The 16,082-nt window shown below is 34.0% G+C and overlaps 2 protein-coding genes across 2 annotated transcripts; one reads left to right on the top strand and one right to left on the bottom strand.

Moving 5' to 3' along the window:
• Window positions 1-8,601: 8,601 nt before the first annotated feature.
• LOC112032163 (protein SRC2 homolog) lies at window positions 8,602-10,123 on the bottom strand. The gene has a single exon (XM_024064924.2). The coding sequence runs from the start codon at window positions 9,959-9,961 to the stop codon at window positions 9,173-9,175; it is 789 nt and encodes a 262-aa protein (XP_023920692.1). The 5' UTR covers window positions 9,962-10,123; the 3' UTR covers window positions 8,602-9,172.
• A 5,073-nt stretch (window positions 10,124-15,196) lies between these two features.
• On the top strand, window positions 15,197-15,598 carry LOC136068908 (uncharacterized). Its single transcript, XM_065776739.1, has one exon. The coding sequence runs from the start codon at window positions 15,197-15,199 to the stop codon at window positions 15,596-15,598; it is 402 nt and encodes a 133-aa protein (XP_065632811.1).
• Window positions 15,599-16,082: the final 484 nt, after the last annotated feature.

Raw genomic sequence — 16,082 nt, forward strand, 5'->3', positions numbered from 1 at the left:
ATGCTCTTACATTTTTATTACACAATTAAGTTGGAGCCCATTACTGCCTTGGCCAATATTTTTAAAAAGTTTGCAGACACAATTGTTTAATCAACCCCAGTTTAGTTCAACACACTTGGTTTGGGGTCTATGTAGTATTCGACGACTCAAACCTTTGCTATTATATATTTTTCTCACAATGTTTTAAGCAACCAAGTTGATCATTTAGTGTGATTTGAGAAGTGAAACCAAACTAATGTTGTATTATATAGACCCTATAAGATGTTTCTTAGTTGCTTTGATTCTTTCACATATAAATGTTTTTCTATAAAAGTTTAAAGTGATAAAAAAAAATATGAATATTTTTATGGTGGATTTCGAATATTTACATTATTCATTCAAGAGACTGAGTTTAATGATGCACTAATTTGTTGTAAATTGAGGGTTTTTTAAATAAAACCAGTCTTTGAGCACACGTGTGCTTAGAGGCTCCTCTATTTTGCGTTTAAGGGTTAATGATTTACATTCATTATAATTTAGAATTACTAAATTTCCAATCAGAGAAACAACTAGGTGTGATGAGAATTATACGAAAAAATTATTCCACCAACAAATGCATAATTCTCATCACACCTAGGTATGTTTTTTGGATTGAAAATTTAGTAATTTTGAATTATGATGAATGTAAATCATTAACCCTTACAAGCAAAATAGAGGAGCCTCTAAGCATGCGCGTGCTCAAAGGCTAGTTTTATTTTAAAAACCCTCAATTTACAACAAATCAGGGCATCATTAAACCCAATCTTTTGAATGAATAATGCAAATATCTGGAATCCAACATAAAAACATTAGTTTGGTTTCATTTCTCAAATCACACTAAATGATCAACTTGGTTGCTTAAAACTTTGTGGGCAAAATATATAATAGCAAAGGTTTGAGTCATCGAATACCACATAGACCCCAAACCAAGTGTCTTGAACTAAACTAGAACTGATTAAACAATATTTGTGTCTGCAGACTTTTTAAAAATATTGGCCAAGGCCTGTAAAACAATAGATTAGAAAATGTGTAATAAGTCTCACAATAACAATGAGCAACATCACAAAATACATAAAACCAACCAACAAATTCAACCCACAATAAACATCTAGGCACCCAAAAGAAATGCTATCTAAGAAGAAAAATAAAAAATCAAAAAAATTAAGGGATTTAGGCGCAATAAACATCTAGCCATGCAAATTAAGTGCTAGCTTGGAATATTTAGGCAAACAGAACACATAAAACCAAAAATAAATTAAAAATTAAAAAAGAAAATAGGAGAGAAAGATGGATGCCTTGAGATCCATCAACTTTGAAAAGTAGCATAGGAATCCAAAAGTCCTAAACAATTTCAAGGGGGAGGGGGGGGGGGGTGGTTGGGGTCGGTGAGCACACTAAAGAACGTAGACTAAACAACTCTAGAACGTTATATGGCTATTTACATAAGCCAAAGATTTCCTTTTTTTTTTTTTTTTTCCTTGAAACCCCAAAAGATTTCAAGAATGCAATTTCAAGAAAAGGCTTCTCTCATATAGTCGCATAAACCATAACGATGCCAATTTTACCAAAAAACCTGTCTCATTTGTACAGCCATAACCCAATTACTGCTCGCATTTTCTCATTTAGCATTACCCATTTTAAAAACTAAGTAAAAAGTAAAAATACAATGAAAATCTTAATAATATGTAACAATTATATCATATCTTTTCCATATAAATTCTTCACCTACACACCACCACCAAATTGGAAAATTAAATAAATAAATTAGAACCCGCATAAATCACAACACATGATAATAACTCAAATTTCAATAACAAAAAGAAAGATTTGAGCAGCCTACCCTTTTTTTTTTTTTTTTTTTTTTAATTCTACTTTGATAGTTGGCGGCCTTACACCCTTTGTAAGCCACTCTTGATTGTCTCTTAACGTAACAATTTTTTTTTTTTGGTTGATAACTTCACATAACAAAGATTGGTTTTTGTTTTTTTTTTTTTTAAATTTGCATAAAAAATGGAGTGTGAGAATTGACATTGATAGAATTCAGATAAAAATTGTACTGCCAAATGATAGTAGGAAACTCTTGGAGGTGTGAAACGTGTATATAATCATAGAAGAAACTGTTTTTTTTTTTTTTTAATTTACCTAAAATTTAGGAGTTTATTCTAAATTAATAATTTTACATGTTTAATATTATTATTTAAACTTTATAAACTGGTAAATTTGGGATATTTTGGGTATAGTAACATAAATAAAAATAAATAAAATAAAAATCTGCCCAGCCTAAGAAAAGCCCAACCGTGCATAAATAAATTTTTTTTTTTTAAATACAAAAGTTGTTTTAAGCCTAGTCCAATTTTTAGCGGCCCAAATTCCCTGAGTTGACCGCACCAACGCCATATTTGAACGAAATCGGCTGAACAGAACCAACCCACCGGTGTGGTACGATTGGGGAATTAATTAATTGATCAAACCTACAAATGCCGCTCGGTACAAAAATATCAGCACTACCAATCACATTCAACTGTGTACACCTCTACTTTCTGCTACAGTCTAATGCTGATTAAGAGAAATATTATGTTCATAGTATTTTTACAATAAATTCTAGATAAGGTGAATTTGGAATTGCAAAGATAACAGCAGAAGATTAAAGCTAAGAGCACTTACATAAGTTCCTCTATAATATAAAAAGTGCATCATTTTATATATTTTTGCTCAAAATCTACTCACAGCAGTCCTTATATAATGATGTGCATTTCCAAAATTACTTCACATTTTTGCTCAAACCATCTGCATGTCTATGTGATATTGGTGAGGCCAAACAGTAGTGTGCAACTTTTTCTAAGCAATATCACAGAGTAAGTACTTATGCCAAGCAATATCACATCACAAGCTTAAGGCTAGAGTATTTACTTTGTGATATTGTTATGCGGTACATTTAACGTTTTTGAACTTGGGTCATTAAAAATAAAAGCTTTAAACTTAAACATGTTTCTGCAACTAAAGTATACTTTTTTTACACTTCAAAATTTGGAGTTGTATTTATCTTAGTCTTTTATATTTTAAAATTTTCAATTTAGGACTTTATGTGTAATTCTACTTTTATATCATAGCTCTTTATATTTTCAAATTTTTCATTTTAATCATTCATGTTTGAAGGGTTTTTATGGGAACGATGTTCACAAAAATGAATATTTGAATAATATAAACCATTAGCCAATAGTCTTGTAACTGAATTGAATACGAACATCTTAACAAAGCAAATAATCCAATTAAATACGATTAGTTCACAGCAATTATTCTGAATGTATCAGATTTACAAAAAGCTTAATCAATACACAAATGCACGTCACAATAATCTTCGAATCTTTAAAAAAGGAGGACATATTAAAACGAAGAAGCAAAACAAAGAATTGGCTTTCAAAGATAACATGTGGCAGTGTGTTTATATTGTCCAAAGAGGATATCAGAGTATAAACACAAGCATCTGGTGCATTACATATTTTTTATTATTTAAATGTAAGAAACTTCCTTAGTATAAAGGAGGTATACATTTGTAAAACAATGGGCATGCGAGCATATCACACTTTGCATGCGTTGCAAGATGTACAAATGGAAAATCAGCACGAAATAAACCAAAACACCATTAAACATCTGGTGCATTACATATATTATAACAAAAAGTACACATTTTAAGAGACATCTAATAGAATCCATGAATTAAGACCCTGTGTAATGTTGGGAATCTCGCCATGAAGGTGCTTTTTTTGGTGCCGCGTGCATGTCTCATTAATGGTGGAGTTGCAAGAATTTTGGTCATATTTTGATTGTCATATATTGAGTGCTTGGAATGATCGATTTTGGTTTAATTCTGTGCTCAATTCAATTCAAAGTGCAAAATTCTTCTTTGGGCAGAACATTTGTATTTGTAAATCATTGATCGAGACTATCGGAAAATAGAGGAAGAAAACGCAACCTAAACTCAATAGACATAATAATAGATTAGTCATTATCCCACACCGTTTAAATTCAAGTAATTTGTTTTGTTTATATGTATTTGCAAAGCACATGTAGAATGCCGAGCTTAGTAACGTAAGCTTGTAACCAAGTTGGGACATTAAAGTGATTGAATGTATGATGGAACCGGCTAAGTGGGAGAGGTGGCAGTTGGCCTGTCCCAAATGACAATAGGGTCTTGTATAGGGTCTTGTCCCTCTATTGTATATAGGGAGTCCATTAGCTAATTTTCACCTGAATCCTCGCAAGCTACCAAGTTGTTTCCCATACTAAAAAACTACTTTTTAAAATTAAACTCAATTTTTTGTTTTTTCAATTATAAAAGATTTAACTGTTAATTATTTAACTTTTATTTATTTAGCTCAAAGATTTTTTTTAACCCTGAAATTCTCAATACCTTTTTAAAAATATAAAAACAAATTAACTCAGCGCTCTTATTCTCTCACTATTCTCGGACAAAACAACAAATTAATTTTAACTTTTAATTATTTAGCTCAAAGATTTTTTTTAACCCTGAAATTCTCAATACCTTTTTAAAAATATAAAAACAAATTAACTCAGTGCTCTTATTCTCTCACTATTCTCGGACAAAACAACAAATTAATTTTTTTGTTTTTAAATTTTGCTCTTTTTAAAATATAAAATATATATAAAGAGTTTATTTAATAATAGATTTTATAATGTTCTTCACCGTATAAAACATCTACTTGTTTAGAATTTTTTGTATTTAGCTCAATTTTTTTTTTAAGAATTGATTTATCTCAAAGCTTTTTAAATATTGGATTTCTCAGTGCTTTTTAAATACTTTTTTTTTTTTTGAGAAGAAAGGTAATGGACATAAAATAAAAATATTTTATATTATATTATTTTGTAATGCAATTTTAAAGTTAGAAGTTAGTATTCTCAAATGCTTTGATGAATTTAGTTAATATGGTTTTATAATGCCACTATCTTGAAGTCCCTAACATCAACTGGCCCTTAGTTGTCCTGACTGGGTCATGTGTTGCAAGGTGTTTGGTTCCTCATCCAAGGTCTGCGATGGAAGTCTCTGAGTTCTGTCAAATAAAGTGTTAACTCTGTAGCACTCTTGCTAGCTAGACATGCTAAATTTGTCACTGATGATGTAATTTGCATACAGGATTCTCCTCTACGAGCTACGGAGAGACGTTTTTACTTTGATTCCATTCACATTAGCCATTGAATGAAAGTTGTTTCCCATTTTTAAAATAAAATAATATTTGGGCATACAAAAATTTGAACCCCAAAAAAAAAAAAAAAAAAAAAAGATTAATCCAATGGCTCAAAAAACAACCTGGATAACTGAATTGAAGACGTTAAAAAAATTATTAAAAAAAAAAAAAAAAAAAAAAACCCCTAAGAAGCCCCTCTTAAAATAGATTTTTTTTAAAAACCAAAAACAATCCACTCTTTTTTAATTAAACATAGATTATTATGTTTTAATTTATCAAATCAAATCAAATCATTAATTGTTTTACTTTTTTAGAAATATTTTTGCATATATTCAGAATAAACTAGACAACTTTTCTATACTTATTAGAATTTAGGAAGATGATGCTCATTTTAAAAAATAAAAACTTTTCAATGCAAGCTTGTAGTTAATTATGATTGAGAGTTACAAGAAGATGACATAGAGACAGCAAGTAATGGGTTTAAAAGTGAGATGGGCATTTTTTTTTTTTTTTTTATAATTTTGGGTTTAGTGAAATAATTTTTAAAAGTGAGATATAGATAATGTCCAAATTTTTAGTTTATTTATGTACGGAAAAGTTGATAAAAGTTTGAAAGTCTAAAACTTAGGAACCTTTTAAAAAATAGTAAATGAATCTTTTAACCGGTTTGTGTTTTTAAATTTAATATTATTTAACTAAAAAATAGGGTTATTTTTTAGAGTTTAAAAATTTGTGTGAGGATATTTTAGAATGCAAAATGATGAAACTCAAACAGTGAATCCTGTTATTAATAGTATATAGATAATATACACATTCAAATTGATTAAACTCAGAAATGATAATACATGATATATGAGTCAAAATAATTTTTTCATTATCTCCGCTAATCAACTCTATCTAAGTCAATGTTAACATCATGTTTGTCATTTTGCAAAATTATTTCTTCATTGATATTTTTTTCATCATCAGTAGTATTGATTATTCCTTTTCTTGCCTTTTATTCTAATAACTTATCTTAGTATTTCTTCTTGGCAATCTATCTTTTTATAGTTATAACAACAATTAACAAAATAAAAAATAATTAAATTATCATTTAATACATTATTCATAGCATAAAAAAATTGCGAATATGAAAACGAAGTGTCAAGTGTGCAATTCAAATTTTGTAGGAGAAAGATAAAAGGGGAAAAAAAAACTTATGGACATGTAATTTTATTGGTAATTCTATTGGATTCAATTAAGTAAATCAATATAGTTTTTTTTTTTTTTTAGAGAAAGTTTCAACCTATGGAGTCTGCTCCTAATGATAGTTCTTTATCATCATACCAAGTAACTCAAATACTTTGTGTTAAAAATAGTCTAACAACTCATTTAAATCAAATAAAACTACAAATTTTAACAAAAATTCATTTTTAACCTACTTGTCTATGTATCTTATAATACGTACGAACCAACGATACAATACGATTCCTACAATACGCAATACGATTCATACAATATGTAGGATTCATGAACTCTTTTGATATGCCTCTACAATTCGAAACTTATTATACACAACGCGATACGTATCGAATATCGCACGATATTGACAACTACGCTTCACTCTATGACATTGGCAATCTCTTCTTAGCGGTGTCAAAAAAGGTTGATATTGGTAGCTGTGGTTCGGTGGCCGATTGTGGTGGTGGCTAGTTATGGTGGCTAGTGGCTGAAGGTGGTGGTTGGACATTGATGACATCAACTAAGGTTGGGGGTGGTGGAGGATCAATTGTGGTGGTAGCGGCCAATGGTGGTGGTTGGTGGTTGATGGCTAATGCGATGGTTTAGCTTTAAATTATGGTGGCTGGTGGTGGTGGTGGCTGGTGGCTGAAGGCACTAGTTGGTCGTTGATGACGTCGTCAAAGGTTGGTGGCGGTGGCAATGGTAGTGGTGATGGTTGGTGGAGATGGTTTAGGTTTTTTTTTTTTTTAATATTTATTTTAAGAAAATAAAATAAGAAAATGCTAAAATTTAGATTTGAATTTAATGAGTGTACATATGACAAGTTTTTATTAGTAGATCAAAAAATATGGGAAAGAAGATTTGGATTCCATAACTTACCACTTTTGCCACAACTTATTATTTGACACAACTAAAGCACTACTTATTTGAGTTGTGGCCACTTTTGCCACAACTTATTCATGATTCACAACTCACCCCATAAATGAGTTGTTTTTATAACATTATCGATAACGTATAACATATATTTGCGTTAACCCATTATGTGACAATTAAAGAAACATTTCATATGTAATTTTAGTGACAAAATTTTTTAATGAGTCAATGACTTGTTAATCGCCACATAATGAGTTAAAAAAGATAAATTCAAACATGTTTGGTACCAAACTTTATCAAATATTTAATAAATATAAGAACAAATTTTACAATAAGAAATAAAATTGTGAAAAATAAAGTTATGTCTCTATAACTATTAGACTAATTTTTTTTTTTTTAAGAGCATCATGGACTAATTCAAATACTTTGGGGAGGGGGGGGCTCTTATTTTTGTAGACTAAATTTTGAAAATATTAAAATAATTATATTTTTTAAAAAAGTTCAAAATTATGCACGGAACTACCAAGTGCCAACCACATGATGGAAGAGACTCTAAGCGTGGCCTTTTTGAACCACACAATATAGCACGAGTTCATCCTTTGTTTGTAATGTCTGTGACCTTCCCAGGTTTTTTTAACAGAGTATTTTACATCAACTGCTTAAACACAAATAATGTGATGTTTCTTCCCCTCAAAGGGCATATAATTTAATGGCCTTTATTGTCACATTTCAAATTTCAAAAAAAAAAAAAAAACACTTTAATTAGCCACTCCAACCAGCTGCAGTCATTGGGTACCTATGAAACCTTCAAAGTGGCCCCCTTAAATCCACTTAACTTTCATGTGAAGGAAATAAAATCCTTTATAATTATAGAAAATAAATATTTTTCATTTTCTGGGACATGAGAAGCACTATTTCAATGGGACATTGAGTTAAATTTTTCCCCTAATTTGCATGACATGGCTGCTCCTTGCCTTTTTTATCCCTTCTTATAGACATTACTGGACTAGATTTTATATTGTGTTTTACAGTAAAGTAGCGGCTTCGTGCCTAAGAAAACACCATATCTTGAACCACATGTAGTTCTCAATGAAGTGGCTGCTTCATGCCTAAGAAAGCACCATATCTCGAACCATTTAAAGTTCTTTCTATGTACTAATCAGCCTTCCTCCGTGGTGTTTAGTCACCATCACTATTGACCGCATCAATAACCTCAAAATGAAATCTAGACTACCAAGCTAGCATCTCATTATGTCTTGCTGGTGCATTGAACAATGAAGCTGAATGATGTTTTAAGTGGCTAGTACACTTTTGTTTACCTTCACATACTATGTGGCATTCTGTTTTACAAACTGACTCAGATTTGTTAAATTCTACACAATATCAAGAAATTCACTCCTTTAGCAGACTTGGAACATGTGTGAAGATACTGCAACAAGGTTTATATGCTTTCTAGAAGTACTAGTTGAGAAGAAAAGACTATTTCAAGAATTCTCAATGTACTATTTGAAACGCATCTGTGAATGGCAGATCCCGATCTTTTTATGCTGATATACGCCAGTTATCAATTACTTGAACTTCATGAATCTGGATAGGTAAAAAGGCCTTATACACAGAGCTTAATAATTACATACCATATCGATACCATAACCAACCAAAAAATGTCATAGTCAGTGCACAAAGCTCCCATTTTTGCATGGACTAAGAGATGATTGGTAGGCAGCCTCACTGATTTTGGACCCAAAATATCTATCACCATATGATGCCATAAATGATACACAAAAAATGAGCTAATAGTAGCACAACAACATTTCAAAGGTTAAGACCATTAGCTAAAACTTTTCCTACAAGCCTCCTCACCTGCCATTCCAGAAAGAAGCATGTGGACCATAATAACCATGACCCCCTCCAAATTTGTGCGGGTCAGGATAAAAAGGCGGCCCATGTAGCATTGGAGGTGGCCGCGGCGGCGGCGGAGGTGGTGCATAATAAGCATCTGGTGGCGGATGGTAAGCTTGTGGTGCATAAGAGTGAACTTCTTGTGGCCCAAAAAGAGGTTCCTCCGAGTGGTTGAGCAATTCAAGAGATGGGTAGTGAACTTCTTCTAATGTGGGATAATGAATCTCATTCTCATGCGAATACTGTTGTTGGTGATCATGAATTATTGGAAACCCAGTTATGTTACTTCCACAACTAGTCCCATTATTCTTTCCCTTTCCATTTACCTTGTAAGAGAAGCTCAATACGCCATTGGGTTTACCTTCATAAGTCCGAACCTGGTAGTTCACGAACCGGACAACACCGTTGGATTCTTCGATGAGATCCTTGAGGGGCACATGGACTTCACCGATGTCCTTGTCTCCGAACATGACACCTTGGTGGCGCAGATCAAAATGAATAAACACATGATCACTATCCTCGACCGAAACCTGGTGCAAATCAAAGCGCATCTCGTGGTTCCATTCAGGATCCCCATCGCCTTCGCTGACAGTGGGAGTTCTCTGTTGCTGTTTGGGCTCCAGTTTTTTGTTGGGATCATAGCTGACAAGTGAGACAAGTGCGTAGACTGAAAGTTTCTGGAAGAAATTGAAACCTCTCACATCTTTGCAGGACATCAGTTTGAGTTCCATGGACTCTGATTCCATGATGATCTTTATTGCCCTTTGGTAATGATTTTATTTTATCTCTGGAATTTCTAGTACAGACCGCACAAAATGAACCTATGACTGTGCTACTGTGCTAGGAGTAAAGTCATGTGGGAAATAACGTGTATCTGTACATACCATAAAGTTTAAGATTTTTTTTTTTTTTTTTGTCACTCTAGTTAAAGAATATATGATTATTTTCCTCTTTTATTTTTATTTAATTATTGAAAATTGATAGTTATTAATTATTTTATTATAATTATATTTGTACATGGAAACTATTTATTATATCATTCGAAAAAATACGGTTTTCTAGGATTTTAATTGAAGGTTTAAATGTAGAATTCAATTTTAATTTTAATTAAAAATGTATTAGGCTCTTCATATAAATATATATAGAGAGAGAGAGAAAGAGAGAGAGAGAGAGAGAGAAGTCAATAACTCGCGCAATGCACAAATAAAATTAACAAAATATGATTTTTTTTATCTCTTTTATTTATTTTATGTCTAATTATGAAATTTGATAATATGGTAATCATTGTTAGGTATTTATTATTTATATTATTTTAAGTAGATAGTGAGGAAGGAGGGGGAAGCAATCACACACATAGGACACCATAATTATGGTAATTATTTTTAAGTTTACAAAATATGATTTTCTTATTTCTCTAAAAAAATATGAAATTTGATAATTATTAACTTCTATATTTATTAATTATATTTGTGGAATTGTGAACTATCTGTTCTACAATTAAAAAAAAATGATGTGTCAATATTTTAATGGAGGTTTAATTTTGGAATAAAATTTAAAATCAATTAAAAATTTATTAGAATAATGACACGTAAAATAGTGAAGCTTCAAAATGTTATGTGGCACTTTATGTATGGGTTACTGACTAGTAATATGTATTAATAAAACTGAAGAACATTTATTTTTGGTTGACCTTGTAATCTTGTGTCATATCATATCATATCATCATATACTATATAATAAAAATCAGGCTTAGAAACCATGGTTGTGTCAAGTGACTTTACTAAATTACAACAATATTTTAAATAAAAACAATTTTTCAGATAGAGACAACAACTTATTTGCTCTTATCAATTTCTTTAGATAAAATAACAATGAGTATTTTAATAAAACATGTAACTTGCATCTAAGTTTTAGTTAATAGAGATAATAATTTATTTGTTCTTATCAGTTTCTTTAAATAAAGTAACAATAAATGTTTTAACAAAACATGCAACATGCATCTTAGTTTCAAAAATTTAAATCTTACTCTACAAGTATAAATGCTTGTGGGGTGTGAGAGGCAAGAGCGGGGGTTCAAGTCTCTAGGAGGGAGTTTCACACATATATACACTTAGATTATATTAGAGTAAAAATTCTATTTTGTATCAAAAAAAAAATTAAATCCTACTCTAACTAAAAATTTATTATCAAAATTTCAAAACTTATATATATTCACCAATAGTCTTTCCATAGAATCTCTCACTTTTTTTTTCTTTTCTTTTTTTTCGAGTTACAACTTACGCATATGTATTTGTATAAATTGTATTTGAAGGATATACACGTTGTATAGATTCATAGAAGTTGATAAATTTATACTCTCTCTCTCTCTCTCTCTCTCTCTCTCTCTCTCTCTCTCAATTTTTTTCCTAATAAACAACTACTCTCATTAATTATTAAATTATTTTTGTTATTAATTTTTAGGATATATTTCCTCAAATTAAGCAATAAAATTAACAATAGATTAATTTACGTAAAAGTTTATCATTTAAATTTAAAAATTTTAAATTTTATTCAAACTAAAAGTCTATTATAATTTTTTTTTTTAATTTCCTTCCCTAGAAAAAGTAAATAAATAAAAAAATAAATTCTAAACTGAAATCTTGAATCCCACCCAACACCCCACACTTTTTTCCCCTCAAGGTGCATCTTACGTTTTATTAATTATTTAAATAATTATTTTATTAATTATTCGGATATATTTCCTTGAATTAAGGGATGAGATTTCATTATAATTTAATTTAGCTAAAATTTTATCATCTAAGTTTCAAAAATTAAATCATATTCCAACTAAAAATCTATTATCAAAATTTAAAAACTTACATATATTCACCAATGGTCTTTTCATAGAATCCTTCTTGCACCTCACATTTTTGTTTATTTTTCTGTTTTTGTTTTTTTCAAATTGCAACCTACGCTTATATATTTGTATATGATAGTTTTGATTAGATAAATTCATCTTACTTATTGTTATTTGTTTCTAAAATTTCATATATCGATATTATGTCAAAGGAAGTCTACTATAAAGAAGCAAAACAAAGGACACTCATTTAAGTTCTTGATTTCTCTTAGGTAAGATTTTTATTTTAAAATTATGTTTGTGCTTTGTGTTAATTTCTTAGTATGCGAAATTCCTCACATATTTCTTCGAAAGTATAACTAAATTCAATTTAGAATTCCTCCTATATCGTTTTAGATTATAGATAATATTTGGATAAATTAGATTTAAGGGTCCAAATTCCTATGTAAGTCTATCTTTACTTAAATTCTTTTTCAATTTTTTTTAAGTTCAGAAATTTGGATTGTTTTTTCATGTATAATATCATTAAATGTGTTCTTAAAGGCTAAAGCACAATATAATTAGAGACATTACTCAAATTTTATAAGTTAGGGTGTTAACCATTTGAATAATATTAACACTAAAACAAATTATTTAAGTGTCTATTTGGGAACAACTTATTTAGCTAAAACTGAAAACTTTTTACTGAAAATACTGTAAATAAAACTAAAAGGTAGCTAAAATAATACTGTGACATCTATGAATAGTACCTGTGGGGCCTGTTACCTAAAAAAGGTATAGTAGCCCTCAGAATTGGGTCAGGGCCCAAAGGCCCGATCCGAGGATACGCAGTTGTCCGAGGACAGCCTAAAGAAGTTTTATTCACGTCAAATAGGTGATATGAAAGGTATAAACAGGTGTTATATACAGTGGTATAGCACACGTCCGAGGACGCCAAAGTCTGAGGTGAAGGTAACCTTCGTACTGACTGAAAGATTCTGCCAGGTTGTAGCTGAATTGGAAGTTGGATATAGCTTAAAGAGGCGTCGGAGAAGGTAGAAAATATCTTCTAAAGTCTATCACCTCCTCATTAAATGCTGTCCACCTAACACTCTGGCCGCATTAATGTGGAGGTGATACCTGAATAGTAACTAAGCAGCTTTATGACCACTAAGCTGAAAGTTCCGGTAGGGACTAGATGGGACAGAAAGGAGCTCCCAGGATAAGAACTACACGTGTACAAAGGAAACAAGAAAAGAAACGAAGTATATAATGTAGAAACGAAGAAAACAGAAAGGACTTCTGACCAGAAAAAGAAAAAGGAAAAAGAGAGAGAGAAGAACAGACCAATTGAAAGAGGGCCGAGGAGAGTTTTTCCTCATAGAGCGAATCAATAGTATCCCTTGTTACTTGATGAGTAGAACCCTTCCTGAAAAACAGTACTAGTTCTTGAGCCCATACTCTATAAATTTATTGTTTGGGCTTATTGGGCTGAAAACCCAACACTCAATTCAAATTGGGTCCTTACAATTGGCGCCGTCTGTGGGAAGAACTTGATCTGTTGAGAAGGAAGGGCAGGTGTGATACTCACGATGGAAGAGGGAGTACCGCAGCAACCATTGGCGGGCCCGCAACAAGCAAACGCCAATCAACAACAAGCAGAGTCTAGGGGCTCTCAGCACGGCGATCCGTTGATAGGCCGCGAACAAGGGGAGGATCACGAGGGAAGTACCCGTACAACCCATACAGATAGAAGCCGCTCCCGGGGGAAAGGCCATGTTTCTCCTGTACGGAGTGAAGGAAATCTGCAGCGTGAGATCGACAAGTTGAAGAGGGAATTGCGATATGAACGACGAAGGCGTAAGGCTCATAACTCTAAGCACTCTTCTGAGGAGTCGGATGACGCCAGTTACAGGCAGAGATCGAGAACTCCCCCCAGTGAGTCTTTTTCGTGCGAGGAAGAACATCATCGTAGGCGAAGAAGTAAAAGTCCGACTCGCCAGGGTCAGGGGAATGATGCCTTGAACAAGGCTTTGAATCAGGTCTCTAAGTCGCCTTTCACACGACATATTGAGGACGCTAGTCTCCCTCGACGATTCCACCAGCCTGTGTTCACCATTTATAATGGTCGGACAGACCCAGTGGAACATGTTAGTCACTACAGCCAGAGAATGGCTATTCATGCCAGGGACGAACCTTGATGTGTAAGGTTTTCCCGTCTAGCCTGGGTCCGGTGGCAATGAGATGGTTTAATGGCTTGAGAACTAACACTATTGACTCTTTTGAGAAACTCACTCAGGCCTTTGGCGCTCGCTTTATTACCTGCAGAAGGGTTGTTCAGCCCTTGGGGTCGCTACTGTCCATGTCTATGCGAGAAGGGGAAACCCTAAAAGCCTACTCAGACAGATACTGGGAGATGTTTAACGAGGTGGATGGGGCTCACGATGACGTGGCCATGAATACTTTTAAAGAGGGTCTTCCAACCGAGCACGGTCTGAGGAAGTCCCTGACCGGCAAGCCTGTACTAGTGTACGTCAGCTTATGGATCGAATAGATAAATATCGAAGAGTAGAGGAAGATCAGATGCAAGGCAGAGGGAAAGCTAAAGCGGTAACGCAAGAGAGGAGGGATTTCAGGCCGGACCGTACAACAACAACCGACCTCGGAGGGACTTTGGGGGGCAGTCGGGGCCTGCCAACTCCCAGGTGGTTAGCGCCGTGTTCCGAGAACCAGTGCAACGAGTTTTGGAGAAGATAAAGAACGAGCCGTTCTTTAATGGCCCAACAAGATGGCGGGGGATCCTGCGAAGCGTAATAGGAATCTCTACTGTCAGTATCATCAAGACCACGGGCATATCACGAAGATTGTAATAATCTGTGGGACCACTTAGAACAGTTGGTGCAAGATGGAAAGTTGACCCAACTCCTGCATCACACCGGTGGCCGAGGAGGTCACGTAGGCTCGGCGTTTCAGGCGGACGCCTCGAGAGGACCTCCCTTGGGCACGATAAACGTTATATTCGCTGCTCCGGGGAGGACCGGGTCTTGCCCTTCCAGGGTAATGTCTGTATCTCAATGCTCGGAGAGGACCCCGGCACGAGGCCGAAGAGGCCAGACCTGGCACCTCGTTGGTGTTGGGCTTTTCAGAAGAGGATAAGAGAGGAACCATGCAGCCGCATGATGATGCTCTAGTGGTTACGATTAGGATCGGAGGGTATGACGTTAAGAGAGTGATGGTTGACGATGGAAGTGCCGCCGAGGTAATGTACCCTGATTTATTCAAGGGGCTGAATTTGAAACCTGAAGACTTGACGACATATAGTTCCCCATTGGTGGGATTCGAAGGCAAATCGGTCACCCCGTTGGGAATGGTTAGATTACCCGTGCAGACTGGGTTAGATATGGTGGAGGTAGATTTTATCGTGGTGGATGCTTTTTCTCCGTATACAGCGATTCTGGGAAGACCATGGTTCATGCCTTGGGGCGGTTTCTTCCACTCTTCATCAGAAAGTGAAGTACCCCTCGGGAGGCGAGGTTTCAGAGATTTTGGGAAACCAGAATATGGCTAGGCAGTGTATGATAATGGCCATTCAACATCGGCCAGAGGTAAGTGCTTTGGCAGTAGCCGAAGGTGATCTATAGCAATCAAGGGGTCAGGGAGCCCAGTTTGGCGCGTCCCCGGAGGAGATGAGGTGTGAAGACTTGGAAAGGGTGAACGTCGGTGATGATCCAGAGAAGTATTTTCAGGTTGGGCTCAATTACCCCTGAGGGAGAAAGAGCAGTTGATCGAGGTTCTTAGAAAGAACGTTGACGTGTTTGCATGGAGTGCCTATGAGGCCCCGGGGTGGATCCGGAGTTCATCTGTCATCATCTTAATGTTAACCCCTCGTGTATTCCAAAGAAACAACCACCTCGGCGTCCGTCCAAGGTACACGTCGAGGCTATTAAAGATGAGGTGACTAAGTTGAAGCAGGCTGGGGCAATCAAGGAGGTATTTTATCCTCAGTGGTTAGCCAATACAGTCGTAGTGAAAAAAAAATGGAAAGTGGCGTG

Source organism: Quercus suber, unplaced genomic scaffold (genome assembly GCF_002906115.3).
Source record: "Quercus suber isolate HL8 unplaced genomic scaffold, Cork oak 2.0 scaffold_141, whole genome shotgun sequence".
Classification (NCBI taxonomy): domain Eukaryota; kingdom Viridiplantae; phylum Streptophyta; class Magnoliopsida; order Fagales; family Fagaceae; genus Quercus; species Quercus suber.

Excerpts from the sequence above, each read along its gene's own strand:
- LOC136068908 (XM_065776739.1), top strand. The coding sequence starts at position 15,197 with ATGCAGCCGCATGATGATGCTCTAGTGGTTACGATTAGGATCGGAGGG.
- LOC112032163 (XM_024064924.2), bottom strand. The coding sequence starts at position 9,961 with ATGGAATCAGAGTCCATGGAACTCAAACTGATGTCCTGCAAAGATGTG.